Source organism: Rhynchophorus ferrugineus, unplaced genomic scaffold (genome assembly GCF_030347505.1).
Source record: "Rhynchophorus ferrugineus isolate W39M unplaced genomic scaffold, kcgeb_rfMv2 rfM4, whole genome shotgun sequence".
In the NCBI taxonomy this organism is placed as follows: Eukaryota; Metazoa; Arthropoda; class Insecta; order Coleoptera; family Curculionidae; genus Rhynchophorus; species Rhynchophorus ferrugineus.
The window spans coordinates 44665245-44692718 of record NW_027472583.1 but is presented as its reverse complement, the minus strand read 5'-3'; the positions used below and the strand labels follow the sequence as shown (position 1 = coordinate 44692718).

General features: G+C 32.6%; 1 protein-coding gene across 7 annotated transcripts in view; it reads left to right on the top strand.

The window, feature by feature from the left end:
- The window catches only part of Fs (Follistatin), a 206117-nt gene that overhangs the window by 123791 nt on the left and 54852 nt on the right, over nucleotides 1–27474 (top strand). For all 7 annotated transcript variants that reach the window (XM_076403584.1, XM_076403582.1, XM_076403588.1 and 4 more), the window contains one exon: nucleotides 7615–7781. In XM_076403584.1, coding sequence (XP_076259699.1) covers nucleotides 7706–7781 — 76 coding nt within the window. In that variant the 5' untranslated portion in view covers nucleotides 7615–7705. The remainder of the gene's footprint in view (nucleotides 1–7614; nucleotides 7782–27474) is intronic.

Here is a 27474-nt window from a genome sequence, read left to right as displayed (position 1 = left end):
TTTTTTTGCCGAGACGAAACTTTCAACTAAATATAAAATAAAGAAATAGCATCTGTGCAACAAAATGTTCTGAGTACGTATATCGTCAAAAATGTCAAACTATACGATGGAACCGTCACATGACAACAGTGTTGCCAATTCCCGAAATATAAATAGTGATCTTCGTATGAATACCTGACCTATATATAATATTATCAATATATAAGGCGTTTAGGCACCATTTGCTTTTAAAATAACTGCAATGTTGCAATGGAATATTGCATTCTGCAAATGTTATCCCTTTCTTGTACTAAAACATCGTCTAATTGCTTTAATTATGTTGGAGATGGAAATCTACTTCTCACTCTCTACTCTAAATTTTCCTATAACGGTTCAGTTATGTTAAGGTCTGGTGATTGTGCTGACCAGACATCATGATGTTAGGTGATATTCTGGTATTTGGTGATATTCAAACCAATGCTGAACCTTTTAGGCTGTATGTATTTGCGCATTATCATCTTGAATTCCAGTATTGTTTAGCAGCAATACCCTAATCATAATAACTTTATTATTGAGGATGTCAAGATATTCATTCACAGTATTCAGTGATGTGAATGAGAAGTCTAGCTGACTAGCACGATATATCCACAAAATCAGGCAGTCCGGATCCGGTTGCATTCTTTTGGGATTCTCCATACACAGGAAATGAAACTAATGAAATGAAATGAATGAAAATACATGAGGTATGTAGGAAATAATGTAAACGATTATTCTCCTTCCATTCTTCCAATCATCAAATTTTTATGATCATTACATAAATCCTTTCGCAGCTTAGTGTTGACTTCTGTTATAAAGTCTTCCATGAATGATTCATGAGAGTTATATAAAAATATTAAATGTTATATTTTTTTAGTCGCGCCAACCTCTTGAATTTTTTAGTGACTGGACCTACAGCTCAACAAGGGCTCCGAACCACGGTCCTCGGCATTGAGCCAGCCGACTGGCGAGTGACCAAATGTAGATAACATTTGAGAAGATATCCGGTCTTACCCAGCCTGGTTATTGGCGTAACTGGGATCATTTTCTTGTAACAAACCAAAACGAAAAATATTACCATTGAGTCTTTGAACCTTTAACATAACAATAAAAGTACCTACAATAATACTATGGTTTTGTACTAAGGTCTTCTAAAACCGCATAAATCCTTTACTGCTAAGTGTTAAGATAAGTAGCAGCAGCGAATAACGTAGCATATTAGTCAGTGTCTTAAAATTTTATTAGTGAATTATGTATTAAAAATTATGTTTAAAATTATCTAACAGTTTTTATTATTGCTCACTTATGTTATTTCCTGCTCTATGATAAATATTCAAATTTTAACTACATGAAATTGCGTTTATAGTGTAGGCGTTTAGACGCTTATTCATTATGCTTGGTTGGTTATATAGTGTAATTTAGTAAGGAATTAACTTATCATTCACATATATAACGGACCAATACATATACATACATACATATATATATATATATATATATATATATATATATATATATATATATATATATATATATATATAATTATAATTTCATTCAGTTCATATGTTATTATATCACTATAAAATTCACAGTCACTTAATTAGATTAATTCATATTTTATTTATATTAATGTTCGTCATAACGTTGAATAATAAAGATTTTAAACTTTTATTAGCATAAACATGGATTATTTAGTTTTTATTTTGTTCATTTTTCATTTGTTTTATATATTATTTATTTATGATGCTTATTTGCTTTATACCACATATATCAATAATTTGATTTCATTCTTTAACATACTTTTTCTAAAGTGATACATTTATTCTAAAAGCTATATAACTTTTCGATATCTTTTTTTAGAAAAATTTGTCTTTATCATCAGGACAGACCTCAGTTTTTGGCAATTTTTTTTTCATGTTAAGCCAAATTTTGTTTGCTGCTGTATATTTTTATAATCTGGAAAAAGTTACTATTCATTCATTTCTAGATATTCTCTAGTACGGCTCAAGCGATTCCATGACCTTGTTAATAAACTTTGGTGGCTTTGGAGGTATTTCACCTAATCCTGTTTACTCAGCTGACGATTTTTTTGATTCAATGTATCGCAAAATTTCGAAAGAAACGTAGATGCTTAAACCTAAAAATTATTCACTACCTTATCTTTAGGTATATCCTGAATTTGTATTTGTATTTATGTACATCATACTTTTCAATAATAGTTGATTTTTTTATGCGGAGTTTCTTGGCAAATCACTGGCAATCCACAGTATTTATTCCCACCAAAATATAAGGTTTAATCGAAACACGAAACTTCTTTATTCCTTAAAGGGATAGTCTAGAAATTCAAAAAACTCGATTTATTTTCATATTTTTAAAGCTTAACCCTTTGAGAATATGCCCTTAAGAGGGTTTTCTCAAACTTAAATTATTTTCGGAGATAAAGTTGTTTTGACGGCATTTAAACCGACTTGTAACTAAACCGAAACTTTAAACACGTTTTTTTTAAAGTACTTGTTTTGAGACGGTTGATATAATATCTTAATGATTCTTAAAATATACAGTGAAATATTTAGTGCGTAATGTTGCACCTACCTACTGAACAAATAACCAAAATGATTTACATGGTGGTTCTCCCATCTGATCAGCTCTCAGTTTGAAACAAATTCTTTGGATTGATTATATCTTCGTCTGCTAGTTCCTACCTTGTGAATGATATAATTTGTATTGAATACTGTTTTCAGAGTTTTGATATACTCAAATTTAAATAGTTCACAACTGAACTAGTTCAATCCATTTTTGGCGGGCATATTTATTGCCAAATCTCAGTAGCTTGGGTTTACGAATATCTTTGTAAATTATTTCCGTTACATTCTGAACTGCGATGCTGTGTGTGGCTGGAGGACTTCAAAAACTTTACAGCCTTAACTTTGACACTTTTGCTCGAACTCTTTTACTTTTACCGTAACTATGCTAAGGAATGGTTTGAGTAATTGTGGAAATATTGCCAATCCAGCGTCAACTTCTTTTGTATATAAGTTTTCTTTTTCCGTAACAGGTCGACTCCGGTTAATTGAATGACTTCAAGGTAGAGCCTTATTCTCTCCACCGAACACTACCGAGTAAGCCAGTTTTACAATGTATAAGAGTAAAAACACACTTACTTTAAAACTATTTTGAATTTACGTCAATAAATGGCGGCTTGTTGAATGAGCGTTTTAGGCGACATTATAGATTAGATTCATATTATTATCTAATGCTCTATAATCCTATATTGTGAATATGTTGTACCCCCAGGCATCACACCAATTTCTTAAATTATCTAGTGCCATATTAGTTACAGGATTTAATACAGGATGGAAAATATTAGATTTCACCATCATGAAACATGAAATAGAAAAATTCATTTTATATAATTTTAAACAGCGTTGTTTTTACTGTTAACAGTTTTTCTGTTATTTTCGAAATATTTAAATTTAAGTGAACATAAATATTTGTTATTTTTTGTTTCAACTGTCCTTATAACTGCGGGAAGATTTCGGCGTAAAAATATGTTCTATAAATTATATTTAAGATTGAGTTTTGTTTTTCTTGATTAATGATTTCTGTCATTCAAGTCAAGCCTGGATTTATTTGATTTTTTGTTATTTTTCTCGCCATTGTTTTTAGAACAAGCAACAATACGTTTAACACATGTTTATTTAAAAAATGCACATTCTTATTTTGTGTTTCTCATCAGTCGACGGCTAAAGCTACATTCCGAGTTTATATATTATAAATACATTTTTTTTTCATTGTAAATTTTCAGTTGCATCGCCAATTTTAAAATTCTAAAATTCATTGTTACATGTTACGTCTTCAATCAACGTTTGTAGCTTCGCAACTGAATGTTTTGATTTTTGATAATGTTTGTTTATAATGTTACTGTCATTTTTTAGACATTAATTTTCTCATTATAGATGATTTATTTTTAATTGTTAATGTTTCTGATATATGTTTTTCTGCATAGGATTGAATTTACTTTCATTTAGCGTTGGGGAATGTGTCGCTAAACAGTCAACTAGTCAGTAGTAGACAAATGCAGGCTTCGTCTATTTTTATATGCATGATAACAGAAGAAGATTCTTTCCCGTATTAATTTTTGAGACAGGAAAGGACGGAAATGATTGTTCGATTCTCAGTGCTGTACAGATCAATTCATTTAAAATAATTTTAGATTGAAAAAAGGAATGGAATAATAATTCCAAATATATTTAATGGTATTTAATAGTAAATAATGTATAATGTATATATAATACAAATATAAATAATGTATATTTTGAATAATGTATAATAATAATTTTATAGTTAATTTAATAGTATTTAATGGCCGAAAAGTAAGGATGACATAATATAATAAAAGTAATTGGTTTGTTTCCACATCGTTCCAATAAATGCTCATGAATGTTTCGTTAACCGTGCCATAACTCAGACGGAGATGTACCTATTACTTTTGAAATGTCTTTGGGAAAGCAATGGAAAGAGGTAATTGCTGTTATGTATTACCTTCAAAATAAGATTTTTGTTTTGAATTATGTAAAATTATTTATATTTTATATATTTGACTCGATTGTAAAAAGGAATGGAATAATCACCATCAAATATTTATATATATTTAGCTAGTGCACCCTTTTTAACAATACTATATTAATACAATAATAATTTTATTTATTGTTAATCAGGAATATTTTAAGATTATTATTTGTAGAAACTTGAATGAAAGAATTTTTAACATTGAACAGGGTTGAACAAACATCGGGAGACTTAGAAAATCGGAAATCAATCAAAAGAAGACAACAGTTGCAAAGATAACATAAATCCTGTCCAAATCCTTTTTCTGTTTATCAATCAATATGTTCTTTTTACCTTATTAAATTAATAAATAATCTTGAAAAGTAGTGTTTCAAAATGTTACTATATTAATGGCCAATATATTGTTATTTACAATCATATTACAAACAAAATATAAAACCATATATACGACATATGTAAGCATACATTTGGTACATTACGAGGTCGCGGCTAGAATGACCATAAGACGACAAATCCAGAAGGTAGAAATCAGTCGAATGAAACTAGTAGGTCCGAAACTAGCACCTGAAAATACTCGAATGAAACTGTCGATACTAACAATTAGTCAATTACTAAAAACTCGATAGTTCCCAACGCAACTTTTATTGATATTGATTGATAAACTTTAATTAGTCTGACTATTGATTTAAACATATGGGAACAGCATAATGCAAGTCAAAAATTGGGTACTTGGAAGTTAAAAACATCTAAGAAAAGGATTTAATTACCGGACATCAATTAACACTTCTGTTAATTAGTTTCACATAGTTTAATTTAAAATTATTTATTTAAATACTTGAAAATATTTTCAAACACATCACCAGACGTTTTTGATACGTTTTCATGTTAAAATAAAATGCTAATTAGAAATAAAATTGGATAGCAACCAATGAAAAATATTTTAGATAACGTCAGAGAAATTTAATTTCAATTTCTATATCAACAGTAAAATTTGCTCAATGTAGCACTAGAAGGTTTGAAAGGGTACCTAGAACATTTTAAATATTTGTTTGCTTAGTTAAAAGTTATTGGGCTCTGACAATGGAGGTTCAAAAAGTCTATATTTGCCACAGTTTGTTTTTTCCTTTCTAAAGGTCCAAAGTACACTACAATCTTTTCGTAAATTGCAAGGTGATTTTGGCGATGAACGTTAAAGTAAACGGCAGTGCCGTCGTAGGTTTGGTGCATTTTGTTCCGGATATATCAATCTTATAGGTGGTCAGTGACTAATTCATTGGAAAGGTCGATGAACCTTTAGGACATGTTGAAGTAAATCGACATGAGATATTGCTATGTAGTATTGAGCCATTAACATAAAAGGATATACCAAAAAAATGTTAATAATGTTCTCATTATCATAAATGAAGAAACCACATTTCAAAATACGAAATTAACATCCTAGAGTTTGGTTATGAACTGTTTTTTATTACTCTCTGATATTTTCGAGGCTCTGATTCGTTTAATTTGTTTATTTAATATTAAGCATTTTGTTCTAAGCATGTGGAAATGGGGCAAACAAGTTTTCATTAGTACTTACATTTTTTTACAACTTACTAGATGTTATTAATGGACCAACGCCATTATTGGTCACCTGTTGTAAATTTATATTTAGTGTATAACGAACCCTTTTTTGCCCATATTTACCATCTCCGCCTTACCACCCGGCATCTTATTTATTTCATGGAAAAAACTTCCCAGCGTTTATGCAAATTCACTACGAATATGCTGTAAATCGGTTGATGGGGTAGGGTGGAAGTTCTTGGAAAATATGATATTATTAGAAGGTAGGGTTGCATGCCCACCATGTTAAGATGTAGCCAGAGAGCGTTGTATGATACATTCACATTTGAGAGGTTGAATTAGAAAGACCTAAACTAAACCGTTGCCTTGATTAGTTCGTTGTGCAATTGTAACAGTTGAATTAATAAATTAATAGTAAGCACTCAGTACAGTGAGACCTTTATTGTTTGCACCTTTGCAAGTTTAAAGTGAAGTTAGTAGTGTCAGTATGTGAATCGCTGGTGTTAATGATAGAAACAGAAGGATTCCAAAGGCAGGATTCCAAACCAATATCGGTGGGAAAACAAAAAACCATTTAGCACTAGCTTTATTTTGGTATTAGTAAGTTGTAAGCACTATCTTAATTTTGATGGCATGATCGATAATGACTCTGTGTTTACCATGCCAGTAAGGATATTTTCTATTGCTTAATTTTTAACGATTTTTAATTTATTATTACTTTTTTTTAAATAATACATTATGTAGTTTTTCTATAAATCTAGCTATACTTCGGAATTGAAAGAAATAGAGCGAAACTAACACAGGATAGTGTGTTAGGACCGGTCCTTTACCTGATGATCTTAGTTACAATATAATACGATAGCTACTTTTGCCGCTATAATACTGTCACTGTGGGTGTAAGTAACAGCGAGAAAATAAATTTATAATAAATACTAAGTATAGTGAGTCCTTTATTGTTTGCATCTAAGTCTAAACTGAAGTTAGTAGTGTCACTCTGTGAATCACTGGTGTTAATAATATAAACAGAACAGGCCAATATGGGTAAGAGAACAAAAAACTATTTTATACTAGCTTTATTTTGGTACTAGTAAGTTAGTAAGCAATAGCTTGATTTTGATGGCATGTTCGATGATGTTTCTGCGTTTACCATGCCAGTAAGCATATTTTCTGTTGCTTATTTACCATTTTCAATTTATAATTAATTTTTATTATATAAATACTAGGTTATGCAATTTTTCTATAAATCTGGCTGTACTTCGGAATGGAAAGAAATAGAGCGGAAGTACCGCAGTTATGGTTCAATGTGTTGCGCCAAGTTTCGGCCAAACTTTTTCTTTCGAACGTACTAGGTCTCTAGTGCCAATAGTAATAATGGTGGCTGCTGTAATGTTACTTTTAATGTATGGAGCATAATAAACATATTTGATTAGTAAGACCAACAGTAATTACATACTTTATGTTTGTTTTCAGGAATCAGGCACAAGGCCCAACTGGTATGTGACTCGTTGGGCTAGACCGGGCCAAGGCCCAGAATAAGACCCCACCATCCATTCTCACCGCGATGCATGCCGTCTTTAGTCCCTTCTGGTCATTGTTAACCCTTTTGTGTTTTGGACTGTCGATTGACAATTGTTTGGGTACGTATTACCTACTATATATTGATACACATACGTTGCTATAAGAACACGTAATTAATATAGAATATAGAATGGAATATAGAATAAAACTATAGTAACTTAAAGTAATGATTAAAAGAATAATAACTATTTATTTTTAAATATGCGGACGCTATATAATAATTAGCTGATTCACATACATTCTCATTTACTTAATCATACATTCTAATAAATAACCACGTCATCTCTAAATAAGTTATTAACACAATAAATGGTAATTTTTATATATTAAAATCTTCATTTCATTTCGTAACCACAAATAAACGCATTTGAATTACCTGGTTGATTTTTATGGAACTTACCAATATTTTATTTTTTAATAATAACAGCTCTATAATAACCCGTTCTGTTTTACACAAAGTGATGTAACAGGTCAATTGAAAAGTCCCCGACCTACCATAGTAAAACACATTTTTTTTTTGGCAAAATTCTTTCAAGGGTGATGCACTGAGTATAGCGACCCTCCAACTCTTCGATAAAATAGGCCTGAGTTTCGGTGATCACCTCTTCATTCCAGGAAAATTTATTCCCAGCGAGCATTCTTTTGAAATCTGAGAAAAGGAAATGGTCGTAATAATAGAAGCCCAATTAATGGATTTTTTCCATCGTTTTCACTGACTTGTAACAAGGTGCATTGTCTTGGTGAATCAGCACTTTCTTTTTCTTCAAATGCGGCTGTTTTCGGCGATTTCGTCTTTCAAACGGTCCAATAACTCTATGTAATAGTCGCTCTTGATGGTCCTTCCTTTTTCAAGGTAGTCCTAACCTTGCCATCCGACTGTTGCGTTTTCCCACGCTTTGGAGCGGGTTCATCGTTTGCAGTCCACTCGGATGACTGTCGATTAGACTTCGGAGTGAAATGATGGAGCCATCCATTGTTCCATCCAATGTTTCATCCATTGTCACATATCGATGCAAATACTCGGGTTCACTACGCTTGATCATCTTCAAACACTGCTCCGAATCATCAACTCGTCGTTTTTGGTCAAAAGTGAGCTCGCGTGACACCCACTTTGCACAGAGCTTTTTCGTACCCAAATATTCGGGAATGATATGACGTACACGTTCAGTTGAGATCTTTAGAGTGTCTGCTATTTCATCCAATTTCAATTTATGGTCATTCAAAATCATTTTGTGGATTTTTTAATGTTTTCGTCGGTAACAACCTCTTTTGGGCGTTCACTGCGTTCACCGTCTTCGGTACTCATTTCACCACGTTTAAACTTAGCATACCAAACCTTGATGGTTGATTTTCCTGGGGCAGTATCCATAAACTCGGCATCATGCCAAGTTTTTTTTAACTATATTTTTTCCCTTTAAAAAACAGTATTTTATCAACACGAAATTCCTTTTTATCCATTTTTTTCACAATAACATAAGTTGCTTCACTCAAAATGCTATAATTCACAAACTAATGATCCGACAGCTGTCAAATTTATACACGCATCTTTTGAGGGTTAGGGGTAACTAAAAAACATATGGATTTAATTCTAGTAGCACCATCTATGTGTTAGGCCAGGGACTGTTCAATTGACCCGTTAATTAAGTAAAATTAATTTGCGTTTTACAAAAGTATTTATTCGTAAATTCCTGGGTTTTGTTTCACAATGACAGGATGAACATTCTTTTTTATAACACCTTTTGTTAGTACACAGTCTTAATTATAAGTTAATTTATTACTACTTTCTATATGAACTTGGATCAATTTATAAGCAATATGAGCGCAAGTTAAATATATCGGTATATGTTTGACATATCAACTTAACCTAAAGTTAGTAGTTCTAATTTCCCGGACGTTTTCCAGTAGTTTGTATTACTTCCATGTTGGTGCGATAGCTTTCGGGTTACTAAATAACTTCATGGATCCATTGGATTCCGAGGTCATCATTTAAGTATTTATTGGTTATTAACAGAAGACTTAGTCTTTGCACTCTTGGATTATTAGTCAGATTGATTACTTACTTACTACTTATTTATTACTGACTACAAAAGTCCAAATAGACTCTATTACAAACTCATAAATCAATCTCTTTTATTTGAAGTGAAATTGGCAGTATCTTTCGACTAGTCAGTACAATTGTTTAAATTTGATGCTGATTGGCCCAGCGCTTATTTACATATTTCGAGCTATTTAGAAGGGTTTTCAACTCCGCATCTTCAAGCTTTTGGGCACTTCAAAAACGCAACTTGTCGCTAAGCTCGAAATATTCACCTATAAAACATTTGTACCGAATAAGTTCTTTTTCATTTGGTACATTTTCCATTTGGTATTGTTGTTGTGTAAGTTTGATATAATATCCAAATATCAGTTTTGGCTTTTACGATCTTGACGTCGATGGCAAAACAACTGGAGGACCAACCAATTTCGAATTATTGGACGAAAATCGTGCTTAGACTCTCAAAATAGTTTGCTCTAAATTTTCTTTTCCATGTCTTCATATACAATCTATGTTTTTCATTTACATATTTTTCTTCCGAATCATTAATTACTTTTGTTGATTAAGTTGATATAATATCTATCTAGCTCGAAATATTCACCTATAAAACATTTGTACCGAATAAGTACAAGTTTCATAAAGCACAGTATCAGTACCAGGAATTTTTAAAAATGATTATCGTGCTTTAGACACAATTTTTCCGTGTTCAAGTTCGCATAGAATAATGGTCTAGTATTGATCAAGCAAAATATTGATCTTCCCTAGTGATTAATCAATAAAATTTATATGTGTTAAGATACAGTTAATTTTTTTACATTATAATCTAATATTACTCAAGTTATGATATTTTATGATTTTTTCTGCAGACGATGTAGCAGTAGGGTAATGCCCTCAACAAATTAGTTCATCGTATATTATGAAGTACGAAATTCAATACAAGTATACTACGAGTACTGCTATAGAGCACGAAAAAATACATTCTTTAATATGTGGTAGTTATTTTAATACCTTCCAGTATGAAAGCTAAGGAAATATAATCAATATCTTATTCTTATAATAAAATTCGATCAATAGGTTTACAAAAATACACTTATTTTTATATTTAATTCGAGGTTGATGATGTATTTGATAAAATATTGTATAACCAGAAAATATAGAAATCCATGATGATTTGAACACTAATCACAAAGAATTATGTCACTGTTCGGTGGCGGATACTACAGAGGTGTCAGAAGTGACAAGAAATATCGATATATCATTGTTTAAATATTATATTATATATTTAATACCCCAACGATCAAATAAAAGCTTTTGATCTGAAAAATATAGACATTGGAAAAAATATCGTTTTTGACACTTCTTCTAAGTTCAGCAAAAAATAAAAATATATGTTTATCGATTTTATAGATATATCGTTATATCGATATTTTTCCAGCAATCCTAGGATGCGAATGTCATTTTGTTCTGTCCGAACTATATCTGCGACTATTTCTGGGTCTTTTAATAGTGCTATCGTTTATAATTAATACGCAAAATCAATCGCTTTGATTTTTTGCGCAAATTACTTTGCGACCCCATTTTGATTATTTACGAACTGTATACTGACGTCATACGATATCGGCAATGGTTTTGGTGGGAATTTGATTCTCAAAATGGAAAGCTTTATTTCCTTTTAAATAATATGTTTTTAAGAAGTAGTAAATGGACTAGAATTCTTTTTACAAATTAGTCATCATCGCATTTTTTAAAGTTCTCTCTGATATATGCTATATAATTAAATCTTTCATGCTACACATCATGAGAACGTCATCTGTATAGATGCCTAGAAATCACATTATTATTCAATAGCCAGTTTCGGTCTATTCTATATATAATTGTACCTTATGATTAGAGTCGAAACATCGTATAATAATAATAATAATAATATTTCGATTGACTGCGGTCTCTCTTGATGGTTATTAGGTGCGTATATTTGAATCAGATATATCAATTACCAAAATCAATTATCAAAAACCAAATCAACCCAACAGTTAAATTGACTGTTTTTGACATTAGTCTGCATAAAGTAACCTTTTTCCATTTGTATTATTGTTGTTTAAGTTTGATATAATATCCAAATATCAGTTTTGGCTTTTACGATTTTGACGTCGATGGCAAAACAGCTGGAGGACCAACCAATTTCGAATTATTGGACGAAAATCGTGCTTAGACTCTCAAAATAGTTTGCTCTAAATTTTCTTTTCCATGTCTTCAGATAAAATCTATGTTTTTCATTTACATATTTTTTTCCGAATCATTAATTACTTTTGTTGATTAAGTTGATATAATATCTAATTATAAAAATTTCTCTTTCAAAATATCTTCATATATAATCTATGTGTTTCATTTACATATTTTTTTTTAGGAGGCATTAATTCCTTTTGTTGTATAAGTTGATATAATATCAAATTATCAGTGTTGGCTTTTACGATTTTGTCCAACTGGAGGATCAACCAATTTTGAATTATTGGATGAAAACCGTGCTTAAAGTCTCAAAATAGTTTGGTCTGAATTTTCCTTTCCATATATTCATATACAATCTATGTGTTTCATTAACATATTTTTATTACAATATAAAATGACACATACTCGGCTTTTTCTTTTGGACTAGCGGATGTTTTCATTCCAAAATATCTTGAACTGAAATATCTTGGGATTAACATTTTTCTAAATATTCAGCATGTATACTAACATTTTGCACGTTATTTTCTGGCCATTTGCCATTTGCATTTTTAATTGATGAAATTCTGCAAGATTGGCTTTTCGCCAGATTTGTAACATTTTTACTAATATATTAGTAATGAATAACAATTTTATCATTAAAGAGACCATTCAACTAAATTCTAATAGAAAAAGTGTTGTTTAATATTATTTAATGTATCGGTGCAATATTTTATACATAAACCAAATAATATTTCATTACTATTAGAGCAAAAACAATATTAACCATCTTGTTTAACCGTTGATAATTAATAACAAGCAGAAGAGAAAGCTCTCGCCATTTTTTCTGTACTGTAACGCGGTATCCTTCACGCTGCGTTTTCTTGATTATTTTTCTAGGTTTAATAGATGGGCGTTAGTTGCAAAAGCAACCTCGTTAGTTCTTTACCGGATATCCTTTTCCTGCTAACTCGTTTCCCATTTTCCTTGTAACGTGAAAACATCAGAATCCGTCTCATTCATCGAACAGGGTCAGAGATGCATTATAATAGCCCAGTCAGTAACAAAAATTGTGTAAAATGTGTAAGGTATATTAAATTTGTTATCGTTCCTTAAGAATTATTATTCAATTAGTTGATTAAGAGTCATTAAAACAGTATATATCCAACATAATAGTTTACCTTTATCTTAATCTACTTTATAACTGACATAAATATGCAGTTACTTGTTATTAGCTATCTTAAATATATCAGTTAATAAGCTTCCGGTGTGGCTAAGAGATTTTTTCGCATTACTTCACATTGCATTCTATTTTTCACATTATTCACGTTATTTTCTGATATATTTAAGATTTCATGTAAGTAACTTCACTGTATTGTTTTTAACAGACTTCTAAAAAGGAGAAGGTTATATTTTTGGCTGTATATATATATATATATATATATATATATATATATATATATATATATATATATATATATATATATATATATATATATATATATATATATATATATTTTAATGTATGTTCGCCGATTTCTCCTGTCAATTCTGGGCCGATTTTAAAAATTATTTTTTATTCGGAAGAGTGCAGTTCCGAGGTGGTCCCATTGGAACCAAATCAGGATCTTGGGGGGTAAAGGGGGTAAATCGAGGAAACGCGAACGTATTTTTTATCGAAAATAATCAGATATTTGGGTATAATGTTACTGCTGAGCTGATGTGACGAAAAATCTGAACTAGTTCGGTGCAAAAGCCATTCAGTTTGCTTTTTAAGCACTAACCATAGCAAATAATACCTCGTACATATTGTAGCCAACTGTTTCTATGGTGTAATGGTTATACAATTACAGCGTCGACAATCACTTTTTGTTGTGGTTAAGATAGAATAGTTGTCAAATCACCTAGGTTAGGTAGCAGACCCCGGGGCCTGAAGCGCTCCCGCTGAAGCTTATTTTCAATCATTGTTTGTGTATTCCTATTTTTCCTTATACGGACTGCACCTTTAGTTAGCCTACCAATTGTAATATTAAATGAAATAACTGCGTGATTTATTGAGTAAATATCTAACACTAAAAAGCGAAAACTAAAATATTTTTTACAAAAAAATTAAACCGACTTCAAAAAATAAATAAGAAACTCACTAAAAATTAAAAAATAATCAAACTTATATTTCTAATACAATAATAATATTTTCTAAAACTATTTTGAGGAAAAACTCCAGAAATTAAATGGTTACATCACCAATAGATCAGCGTTTAGATTCAAAATATGAATAAAAAATTGTTGATTTCTCTGGCACCCTATTGCGCTTATCAAGCCACTGTTTAACGTAGACAATTCATCACTTCATAAAAAACAACAATATTCAATCAACACGCGAATTTTGTTTTATCCATTGTTTCGGAAGTAACAAAAGTAGTTTCACTAAAATCAATACAACTTGCCGTCAAAATTGCCATTAATAGTTCCAAGCGAGGTTTTAAAAACGATGCAATTTCGTTTAAAAATGCAGGCAAAAAAAATTTAAATTATTTATTGATTATTTACTTTATAGAACTACGTTCTGAAAAATCAAATAGTTAAGTTCAAAAATAGTTAAATTTCTAAATTGTAAAACATAAATTACCTAATTGTGCTCGTTGTTGTTTTAATATATAAATATATTCAAACAACTTCATTTATTGTTCCATATTTATATTTATAAGATAAAAGTAAAGATTGTTCTTATTCTTATGATACTTTGCAAAGTTTAGTGATGTAGTAATTTAAACTTATCAGCACTTCGTTGATTATTGAAACATAATGGAAATTAACATTTAATTAAATGTCATTTAAAAAATGTTAGTGAATGTTAGTTCTTGAGATAGTTATTTTAATGTGTTTGAATATGTAGACGTTTACTATTTTAAGTAATTTTATTTACAAATACATTTCTGATCTTGTATTCAGAATACTTTGAAAACAACTTTTAATAACGATATTATTTTAAAATGATTCCCTTTACGCTGTTATGAGTGAAATGTGATTAACGTAACAAATTGTGGTCGAATATTCACCACCGGGCGATTACTAGTTTCCAAAATTGATCTTACAACAAAAAACAATTTCTTAATCAATTGCAGGCACAAGGACACATGTGTAACTTACTAGGAGCTCTGTTGCCTTTACCAGATACATATCTTCCGGACTCCGAAATTGATAGGCGTTCTGCTTACAGTCCAACAGTGAAGCGAACTATTGCCAACTAGCTAATAGCGTTTCTTCACCAGAACAACGATTTGGGCAAAATATTCAAAATAATATTAGATCGGAGTCATTGTCATTGTCATCAGATCTGACCAAACACTTGTCTTAATTATAGTTACAAATAGGCGATATAAAGTTCGTAGCGATAATAAACTATGCTAGGATGAAGTATGACATATGCATGTGGTACGACGGGAAAGTAACGTACGACGTAACAGTTTATACCCTAACACTAACAATAATGGACGTGCAGTGCGATAAAGCTAAAATCTCCACTATATAAATAAATAGATAAATAAATACGCAACTCTGTTTGAATTGTGCACTCACTTCTCCTAGCTCTGACTAAGATGACGTGCAATGCGTACAAAGGAAAATCCAGTAGCAAACACGCTAGATCCACTGTCACCAAGAACCGGCAGGAACCACCTTTTGTTGCGCTTATGTATGCTTCAAATTGTCAATAAACTATAATTAGTTGCAGCATATAGCCAACAAACTATACTATCGATAGTAGCGATAATTGATAACAAAGATAAACTAATCTAAGATGCAATATGATATGTGCACACGGTACGAAGGAAAGATAATGCGTAACGTACCAGCTTATACCCTAACACTAACAATAATGGACGTGCAGAGCGATATAGCTAAAGTCTTCACTATATTAAAAAAAAGATAAATAAATATGCAACTCCGTTCGAATTGTGCACTCACTTCTCCTAACTCTGACTAAGATGACACCCAATAAAAGGGAATAGCCAGCGGCAAACACGCTAGATCCGCTGTCACCAAGAGCCGGCAGGAACCTCCTTTGGTTACGCTTATGTATGCTTCAAGTTGTCAATAAACCATAATTGTAACATATAGCTAACAAACAACATATAATCGATAATAGCGATAATTGATAGCAATAACGCACAACGTACCAGCTTATATCCTAACACTAACAATAATGGTGCAATGATCAAGGGAAGCAAACGAGATCCTGGCACTAAGGTTAATAGGCCTAGGATTAAGCTAAACTAAAAAAAAATTAATAAGCAATACTTCTCCAGCTCTAGCTTTGATGAACGTGCAATGCGCACATGGGATAAAGCATGAATCGCATTTGGTGGCGTTTATATATGAAGGGAATCAAATATAAACCATAATTTTACTATTACTTTGCACATCATTCCGACGCTCAAGTGTTCTTTGGTTTATGATAAGGTGGGAAACCGGTGTGGGTAGCAACTGTGCTCGGTTGTCAGCAGTACAGTCATGACTGAGCACGATGTACCTTCGTCTGTTGCACTAGGCATCATCATAAAATTTGTAACCAATGAATTTGTAAAACTATCGGAAATTTTCACTTGTTTGAAAGCATAGTTTGGGGAACGTGTCGAACATGAAAGTCAAGATCAACGCCCATTGATCCATTAACACCATTGATCAATAAATTTATTTTACAAAACGTTTATTTTAATTCGTCCTCGTATGCTTCAAGTTATCCATAGATCATAGCTACACCTCAGTAACTTTGGCCACTTTGGCGTTATTTTTTGGGTTTTAAAATAGTTATAATTTATATATACAGTTGCAACCATAAAACTATTATTTTTAATTTACTGTCTTATTTACCGAATTATGGGGAATATACAAATATATGACTAAATAGTAAAATAAGTGCAGAATAAAATTGATAACGATAAATGGATAAATAACTAAATAAGTAGAGAATAATGTATAGAGAATAATAAAAATAAAATAATAAATAGGGAATAATAAATGGAAAATAATAATTAAAATATAATAAATGAAGACTAATAAATATAAAATAATAAATTTAATTTTATTTATTTGATTGAAAAGGTCTGTAGGGATAGGCAAATCAATCCGAACCAATTTAACTAGCATTACGAACTATCGACTGAAACAGTTGAAAAAGTCGATAGTCGCAAAACAGTCGATAGTTAAAAAATTAGCGACTCAAATTAGTAAGTACTATTTTCAGTCAAATGCACGATTGTGTTTTGTTCAATTCGTGATGTCAACTAATTTCACTAGCATTGGGAACTATCGACTGAAAATGGTCGAAAAAGTCGATAATCGCAAAACAGTCGAAACAGTCGATAGTGAAAAAACTAGCGACTGAAAATAGTTATTACTATTTTGAGTCAAATACACGGTTCTGGTGTTTTGTTCAATTCGTGGTGTCAAACGAAGATGTACGAACTCTTTCTAGTACACATTGTGAGAGAGGAAAGGGCGGAGATAATTGGTTAGGCAGTTAATTTTATACGTGTTTATATTTTCCAACGGTAGTATAAACGAGACGGAGGTGTACATATTTCTTCACGTCCTAACTTTAAAAAAGAAAACAAATAAAATAATTACTGAATACTATTAGCATGCAATTAATAATTTCATTTTAAACGAAGTAGATTTATTTTATATTTGATTTTACTGTGGATCTGTAAAATCAAATTGAATTTTTCAATGAAATGGAATAATACCCCACAAATGTTTTATCGTATAATATGCTAATTTCTATTTTCAAATAATATATTATAATAAATATAGACAATGCAATAGAACTTAAACAAAACATAAAAACTAAAGATAACCCTAAGCACTAAATACAAATTAAACATACACCTAATCATAGAAAAAAAAACTAATTCATGACATAATTAAAAATGATCGCACAATAACTACTAAATCTTTTTTAAATAAAGTAATTGAACGGAAATATTTTTTAATAAAAATCTAGAGAGTAATTGAAATATATTATTGCCATAAAAACAGTCAAAAGTATTTTACTATCTATCATTCACAATTTTAATCTTTTTACCCTATTGCATTAACAATCTTGAAAAATATCGTTATTATTTATAAGCAAACTACCAAAAAAAATCTTAATAAAACTATATATATATATAGTTTTATATATATATATATATATATATATATATATATATATATATATATATATATATATATATATATATTACATATTAATCTAACTAAACTAATAGAACCAAAAATAGTAACTAAAAGTAGACGAAAGTCGTGAGTGAAACAGTCGATAGTAAATAGTAACAAAACCGAAACCGGACCGAAAATAGCGACTGAAAATAGTCAACTGAAACACGCATTGGTAAATGTAGTAAAATCAGTCGAATCAAAAATACCGACTGAAACAGTCGATAGTAAAAAGTGGTCAATTACTAAACAGTCGATAGTCGATTTCAGTCGATAATTCCCAACACTAAATTTTACCTTAATTACCCCTTTGAACGGGTCAAAAAAAAATGCACGCAATGCAATTTTTTAAATAAAGTAAATGCTTTATTTATTATTAAATGTAAATATTTTTTAATAAAAATCGAGAGAATAATTGAAATATATTATTGCCATAAAATCAGTCAAACGTATTTTACTATTTATCATTCACAATTTTAATCTTTTTACCCTATTGCATTAACAATCTTGAAATATATCGTTCCAAAATGCTGCTATATTAATATACAATATATTATTATTTATAAGCAAATTACCAAAAAAATCTTAATAAAACTATATATATATATTACATATTAATCTATGTAAACATAAATTTGGTACATTTTTCTCAAGGTCGCGGCTAGGACGGGCAGATCCAGAACGTTAAAAATCAGTCGTCTGAATGAAACTAATAGAACCAAAAATAGTAACTAAAAGTAGACGAAAGTCGTGAGTGAAACAGTCGATAGTAAATAGTAACAAAATCTGTCGGACCTAAAATAGCGACTGAAAATAGTCAACTGAAACACGCATTGGTAAAAGTAGTAAAATCAGTCGAATCAAAAATACCGACTGAAACAGTCGATAGTAAAAAGTGGTCAATTACTAAACAGGCGATAGTCGATTTCAGTCGATAATTCCCAACACTAAATGTAACCTTAATTACCCCTTTGAGCGGGTCAAAAAAAAAATGCGGCCTACTTGCACGTACCGATTCCCACACGACTGTACTATGAAAATGCGAAATCTATTTATACGGGCCAAAACGCATCGCATCGAGTTTGTTCAGCTTGACGGATCCATCGGGGATCTGCTACGAAAATAGGGGAATTTTCCACGTACAGGCGGAACGGTCAAATCAGCGCCAAAACGTTTTATTTGGAAGGCCGTCCGACTTTTTCCCCCGTTCGGCCGGTTAATAATCGGCCGCTAAAATTTAATTGAAGTTGGCAGACGATTTGCACAAGCGTCTACCACCTCAACGGACCGAATTAATTAGCTGGAATATATTATTTTGTCGGCGATATTGGGAAATAAACAATGTACGAAATGTAGTACCCGTACATTGTATGAAAATAAATCGGCTTGGAATGCGACCAGATTGCCAACATTAACGAAATAAATAAAAGTCTTAATGAAAGAAAAAAGCATAAGGTGGCTTTACTGAAACCCTAGTGATTGATGGTATTTTATCTGACAATGTTTCGCATGACAAGTTTCTTTTTACAATTTTTGTTGTCGTCAAAAATATAACGTTCGGAAAAATGCGTCTGTATATAACGCATCGACCGAGAAGTCTCCGATCTGACGTCCTCTTTCCTTTTATCACGTTAAAAAATACATTGCTATTCAGCAATATTTATGTATTATATTTAATTTTATGTATGATTTTTTTCTGCCAGGCCAAACTGACCACAAGGAATATTGTTTAATTGTTAAGATAACTTTTGTTTTTTTAAACCAATGTTTTAACATTTTTGTCCCTCAAATAATTCCGAAATCGTTACTCGTTAGCGTTTGTTGAATCTACTGTTGAATCAGTCTACTCATTGATCAAAAGAACAACTTCGAGTGCACCATTTTGAGTTGACTGTCGCTATTAGAACCGAGGATTGGTAAAATATTAGTATAAATACATTGATTTAAGGGGTGCAACATAACGTTTTAAAAACAAATCAATTTTATTTCAACAGTCACATCTTTTATCATTGTTTATTGAATTATCGACACTGCACATTTTATTTAAACCCAAATGGATTAGCCACAGATTAGTAGGAAAATATAAACATAGACTGTAAAACTAATTAAATTAATAAAAAAAATAAATTAATTAAATAATTATAAACTTATTGCTTGACCTCCTTTTTAGCTATATCTTAGGTTTTAATTAAAGTAGGGCACATAGGGCTTTAATTCAAAATTAAAAATTTCTCCCTTATTCGCACTTTCTGCTAATGAAATCTTACCCTTAATTTAACTTTACGGATAGACAGTTTTCTGTAAAACGAGATGATGAACACACTGAACTATATCCAATATAATCACGAATTCCACAAAGCAGTGTTCAATATTCTCTTGCTGATCACCAACCAAAAAATGAATACAGTGGCAACATATGCACATATGCCCATATGCATATACATCAAGCATCAAGATAATTTCCTTATATAAACTGTGGCGACCGCCACGACCCTTTAGGCCACCACCAATTCACCATCAACAACTACAAAGGTTGGCAACGCCAGTGGATTGGTACCATGCAGTTCTGGAGTATAAAAGGCCATCACGACGACGTCTCGCTCTCTTTTCTTATCACCGTCCCCGTGTAACAGTACCACTTCCACAGCGCTACCGTACTTCCTCTACTTAACCTAATATCCTGTCAATCCTCCCATCGACCACATGTATCAATCGTAAGTTAAAATAAACAACTTTGATTCAACCAGTGTTTTTTAGTTTCCGTGCAAATTCCTCCCAAAAATAGTAGTGAGTGTTCTGACAAATAATCGCCGCGGCAGCCACACATTTCGGCCGACTGACCGACCCGACGAACATTCCTACAATTGGTGACCCCGACGTGATCAAAGTGCCTAACAGGTAAATCAACTCAACATAAGCCACTCGACAGGTGCTTGACACGTGCATGGAAGGATAGCACGAGGAACGGAACTCATCAACATCACGTGGTCGACGACATCCCACGAGACTAGCCTGATGGACGAAAACCACAGAAGCCCATCATGTATACCAGCAACACATGAGCACCCTCGCATCACGAAACGGGACACGTAACACATTTACAGGTACCCTCAAACAAAGCTAAACGCCTCAAGACGAACGACGTCCTGCTACAGCTCCGATGGCAGCTGATCCCGTAAAACTCCTCGCTCAGGTTGGGATCCCCATCTCATCAGCAGTCCCCGGGCGTTTTTTTGCGTGATTGCGGGTGCATTCCGGAACTTGCACCACATATAGGTACGTTCCACGGCTGTTCCACTAGGAGGGGAGTGATGTGGCGACCGCCACGACCCTTTAGGCCACCACCAATTCTCCATCAACAACTACAAAGGTTGGCAACGCCGGTGGATTGGTACCATGCAGTTCTGGAGTATAAAAGGCCATAACGGCGACGTCTCGCTCTCTTTTCTTATCACCGTCCCCCTGTAACAGTACCACTTCCACAGCGCTACCGTACTTCCTCTACTTAACCTAATATCCTGTCAATTCTCCCATCGACCACATGTATCAATCGTAAGTTAAAATAAACAACTTTGATTCAACCAGTGTTTTTTAGTTCCCGTGCAAATTCCTCCCAAAAATAGTAGTGAGTGTTCTGACAAATAATCGCCGCGGCAGCCACACATTTCGGCCGACTGACCGACCCGACGAACATTCCTACAAAACCAAACCTTTATGTCTACTCTCTTGACCCACAAACCATTAAATGAAACATATTCACAGCCACATATTATCAACTGCGTGATATAATACCTTCCTTATAAAAACTACCAAAAGGGGTATGGGGCCCATATATCTTCGTAGATTTGTGCGTCAGTTTTCCTTTGATTATCTTTTGAATAGCACTGTTTTACCTAATTTCCCAAAGTGTAGCCTATACGGAAAGGTTTTCCATGCTTTGGTGACTTCAAGCTCCAATAAGTCACAGCTGCGAAACTGAGCTACTGCTATTCGTGGTGACCTTTTGGTAGTTGTATACCTTGAACTGCAAGCTTTTGTACAAATGCTACTAGACTATATTAGTTCATAGCAACTTCAGATGGTCTTTGGTAGCATTAAACTTTGCAGCGCGATGCTTGTACTAGGAATCCACGGACTAGTGGTGTTTTTTGGAGGGGTGAATGGAGGTAAAACGAAATGAAACAGTGGTGTTTACATTATGTGACCGTTGTTATAAAAATGTGGAAAATACAAAATATATAAAACGGAAAAAATCGATGGTGGCACGTCTAAACTGAACTGTGGTCAGATACTGAATGATGGAAATACCCCTCAATAGCATCTATCCAGATAAACGTCTCGGGGTTGCCAGCTATTCGTTATCGTGTTCTGGTTGTCGCTGTTGGCACCCCGCCCGTGTTCAACATCTGGGATTATATTTCTGGGTACTTTGTTGACCGTTATTCCACGATGCAAATTTCGACATGTCTCAAGGTCGCAACAATATTTTATAGTTGGAGTCTTTGAGAACCATCAATCAACATGTTATGACATTGGAGTTTCAGCTGCAATAATTTTGCTTGAACTCCACTTAACTACACCAAGTAACACTTCAACTAAACCTGTCTTATTTTCTTGATAATTAATTTGATTTCGGTTAATTGAATTAATTCAGAAGAAAACAGCTTTATTGTCTTCCCAGAATCCTACCGACTGTGCTAGTTATGATAATTGAAGTGTTTGCAAACAAACAAACGTTTGCTTTTTTAAAACTATTTTATTTTACAGAAAATAGTGCCGTAGAAAGCATATTCTAATATGAACCAAAACTCTAACTAAGTCTAACCGTCTATTTATAATACCATTAAGTGAACACACAGTGTTTATAGCCAGAATCGTGTCAGTCACGTGATATACATAGGGAATCATCAACGCTCACTAATCTTTAATTAAGAGATTTTATCTAGGAGAAAAAAGTGACGGTTGGTTAGATCGCCCGTGATATACAACGTATTAGTAATCCATTTGTATCAATGAAAGCTTATTACATGAATATTGGTCATCATCTATCACGGAGCACTTCATTATTTAGATATGATCGACTTAGCTGAAATAGACATAAACATCATTCACCGTAAAATTTCTCCACCAAACATAACAATTTGTCCTTGGTATGCTTCGTTTACTTGCAAGAAAAGCAACAACATTATCTATAAGTATCGATTGTAGTTTCTTTTACAAATTCGCTTGTGACGACTTGAACCGAACTGCAATGTTTTTAGTCTTCAATATTTTCAAATGACCATAGTCTACGGCTAGAGATACTTTGAATAACTTTAGTTTCTATTTAGTAGCCTTATATGTTGAACTGTGATGCTTGATCACAATTCCAATAGGCTATACTTTTGCAGTTTCAATTCTGAAATTCGCAAATTCCGGAAATCCACGAACTAGGCATATTTTTAAAACTTGTTCGAATCCAAATTGTAATAATACGGTGCTTACGAGTAATTGTCACTCACCTTTGGTGGTTTTGAACATTAAACATTTTGGCATTGAACTGCTGGGACCGGTGTTGTATCTGATTTACACTGCAGGCCTTCCAACTACTGAGAAAACAAAGACTGCGACCTATGATGATAACTCTGCCGTCTTTTTAATGCATTCTGATCCAAAAACTATTTGGTTCCAACTCAAATGCCATTTGAATAAAATCGAGAAATATTTTAACCAATAGAGAATAAAGATAACCAAACCAAGCCCACTCATTTACACTCTGATAAGAAAAATCTGTCCGTCGTTAAAATTATACAATGAAAACACTCCACCAGAGGAACATGCAAAATACCTGGGCTTTTCCTTGGATTGTAAGTTAACTTGGCAGAAGCACATTTGGACCAAGAGGAAACAACTTGTCAGCGGGCTCCGTAGTCTGTATTGGTTAACGGATCGTCACTCCCATTTGCAATGACGGCATTGACGTTGAGTGGAATCCAGAAGAAGATGGACAGAAGATGGACAACACAGTAGCTTATTGTTCTGAAACATATTGCCATGGCGCAGCTCAGGGAATAAAAAAAACTAAAAACTTTCTAAAATCTTTTCGTATAATTACACCCACTCGTGTTGAAAAATGGAGATATGACATACTGGGCGAACATCGGTTCGAATCTCACATAAATCTGATAATCTTGCACACAGCTAACAAACCATCGTAAAATACCTGAAGAAGTTTAAGAATTTTTAAGCGAACATGTTCGGCTTCCAAAGCTGCCTTAAATGAGATCCAATGTATACAGTCGAAATTAGAGCGCAAATTAGTAAAAACGACAATCGCAAATTTTCCATATAACAGATCAAATGAAAAGTCCCCGGCCTACTATAGTAAAACACATTTTTTACCAAAATTAGTTTTTTTTTTATTCAACATAATTCCCTTCAAGGGTGATACACTGATTATAGCGACCCTCCAACTTTTCGATACCATTTTTGTAGTACGATTTGTCCTTTGCTTCAAAATAGGTCTCATTTTCGGCGAGCACTTCATTCGACGAAAACTTCTTCCCATCGAGCATTCTTTTGAGATCTGAGAAAAAGAAATAGTCGCTGGGGGCCAGATCTGGAGAATGCGGTGGATGAGGAAGTAATTCCAAGCCCAATTCATGGACTTGCCATCGTTTTCACTGACTTGTGACACGGTGCATTGTCTTGGTGAAGCAGCACTTTCTTAAGCTCGGGTTTATTACGCTTAATCGTCTTCAAACTCTGCTCCAAATTATGAACCCGTCGTTGTTTTTAGTCAAAAGGGAGCTCGCGTGGCGCCCACTTTGCACAGAGCTTTCTAATACCGAAATATTCGTGAATGGTATGATGTGCACGTTCAGTTAATATCTTTAAAGTGTCTGCTATTTCATTCAATTTCAATTTACAGTCATTCAAAATCATTTTGTGGATTTTTTAAATATTTTCGTTGGTAACAACCTCTTTTGGCCGTCCACTGCGTTCACCGTCTTTGGTGCTCATTTCACCACATCTAAACTTAGCATACCAATCCTTGATGGTTGATTTTCCTGGAACAGTGCCGAGAACTCGGCATCAAGCCAAGTTTTTGCTTCAACTGTATTTTTACCTTCAAAAAGCAATATTTTATCAACACGCGAAATTCCTTTTTATCCATTTTTTTCACAATTACAAAAGTTGTTTCACTCAAATACTACAATTCACTTACTAATGATCCTACAGTTGTCAAATTTATACACGCATCTTTTGAGGGTTAGGATTAACTAAAAACATATTGATTTAATCTAGTAGCGCCATCTATGTGTTAGGTCGGGGACTTTTCAATTGAACTGTTATAATACGTTATTTTCATAAACTGGTGGACTACGAATAACATATCTTATCTACACATCCGCGATTCATCTAAAATCCCGCCTGCTCTTTTAGGCTTGTTGATGTTTATTTAATGATTTTTTAACAATATATACACAGCCTAACTCTCATACAATGAGACATTAAAAAAATAATTGTATTGGCCATTAAGGTGTGTTTAACATTTTAAATATTTTTCTGCTGATGAGACAACTACAAACATATACCAGACCAATAAACTGATAAGTTCGTTGTAAGAATTGCTATTACACAAACGATTATTACACATTTTTTTACTCTTGAGTTATTATTTAATGACTTCACAGAACACCGTTTTTTTGAGGTAACGGAGATTATATCCATCGATGAGTAATGGGAATCTACCACAAGCAAAATATGCTACCTACACAGTTACATATCTTTAAAATTGATAATCATTCCCAGTTAATTTGATGGCGAATGATGATGAATTGATGACAATTTATAGCAGATTTTTGATTGAATGATTTGCCATATGCTAATACGGTTCCAAAATATTTAGTGCATATTTATAAGTACATATTGTGTTGGCGAAAAAATAATTTCAGTTTAGCAAAATATATGTTGTTATGCGGTATGTATTTTTAAAGGAATTTAAATATATAGTATCACTAAAAATAATAAACACTACCATAAAATTTATTTATTGCCATTATTCAGTTGTAGTTACGTCAATATATAAACAAAACAAATGTGGGGTAAATACATCAATATGTATATCACAAAAGGTGTAAGGCAGGAAATATTTTTTATATATAACTTATAACGTAAACACAAAAGAATATAAAAACTACTATAAAATGTATTTATTGCTATTATTCAGTTGTACTTACGTTAATATACAAACAGAACAAGTGTGGGATAAATACATCAATATATATTTCCTAAAAGGTATAAGGATGGAAACATTTTTTTTAATATAACTTATAACGTAAGCACTTGACCGAGTTCACACTTACTCGTCATCATCTGTTACGGGTAACTTCGTTATACGGATTTGATTTAATAAGTAGCTGGTTGTAGTATAACAAATTGCCTGAAAATTATCGGACCTAACACATTGATGGCGCTAGTTTTATTGCATTCGCCGCTTTTTCAGATAGTACTAACCTTCAAAAGAAAGCTTTTAAAATTGTATGATATTCTACTCATAAGTTTGCCAGTTATTGTACTCAGTACTTTCGTTAATTTCAAAACAATGGATCAAAAACAATTTCGTGTTTTAATTTTACACTGCTTCTTGATGGGAGCAAATACCGTTCAAGTGAATCAATGGCTTGAAAAGTGTTATAAGGACTCCAATCCATCAAAAACAACAATAAAATGTTGGTTTGCTGACTTCAAACGTGGTCGTAGAGACGCCGATGATGCAGAACGGAATGGACGTCCAAATGAGGTGGTAACACCCGAAAACAAAAAAAAAATTCACAAAATCGTTTAAAATTAACAACACGCAACCCAAATTAAACAAAAAGAACGTGTTGGTTTTATATTGCATGAGCATTTAACTATGAGAAAGCTGTGTTGAAAGTGGATGCTGTGCTCAGTGTTTGGGTTTGCTCAATGTTGATTAAAAACAAGAAGGTGGTGATGATTCTGAGAAGTGTTTGGTCATGTTTAAACGTAATAAACCGGCATTTTTGCGTCGACATGTGACAATGCATGAAACATGGATTCGTCACTTCACTTCGGAATCACAACAAGAAGTTCAAGATGTTCGAAAACATAACAATCGTCTAGAAAGGTCCTCGGTATTTTGGGATGTGCGTGGTGTAAAATTCATTAACTATCTTGGGACGGGAAATACCGAAATACCATCAACAGTGAATATTATTTAGAGTTATTGCATCAAGACAACGCACCGTATCACAAGTCAATCAAATAAATGGCAAAACTACATGAACTGAACTTCG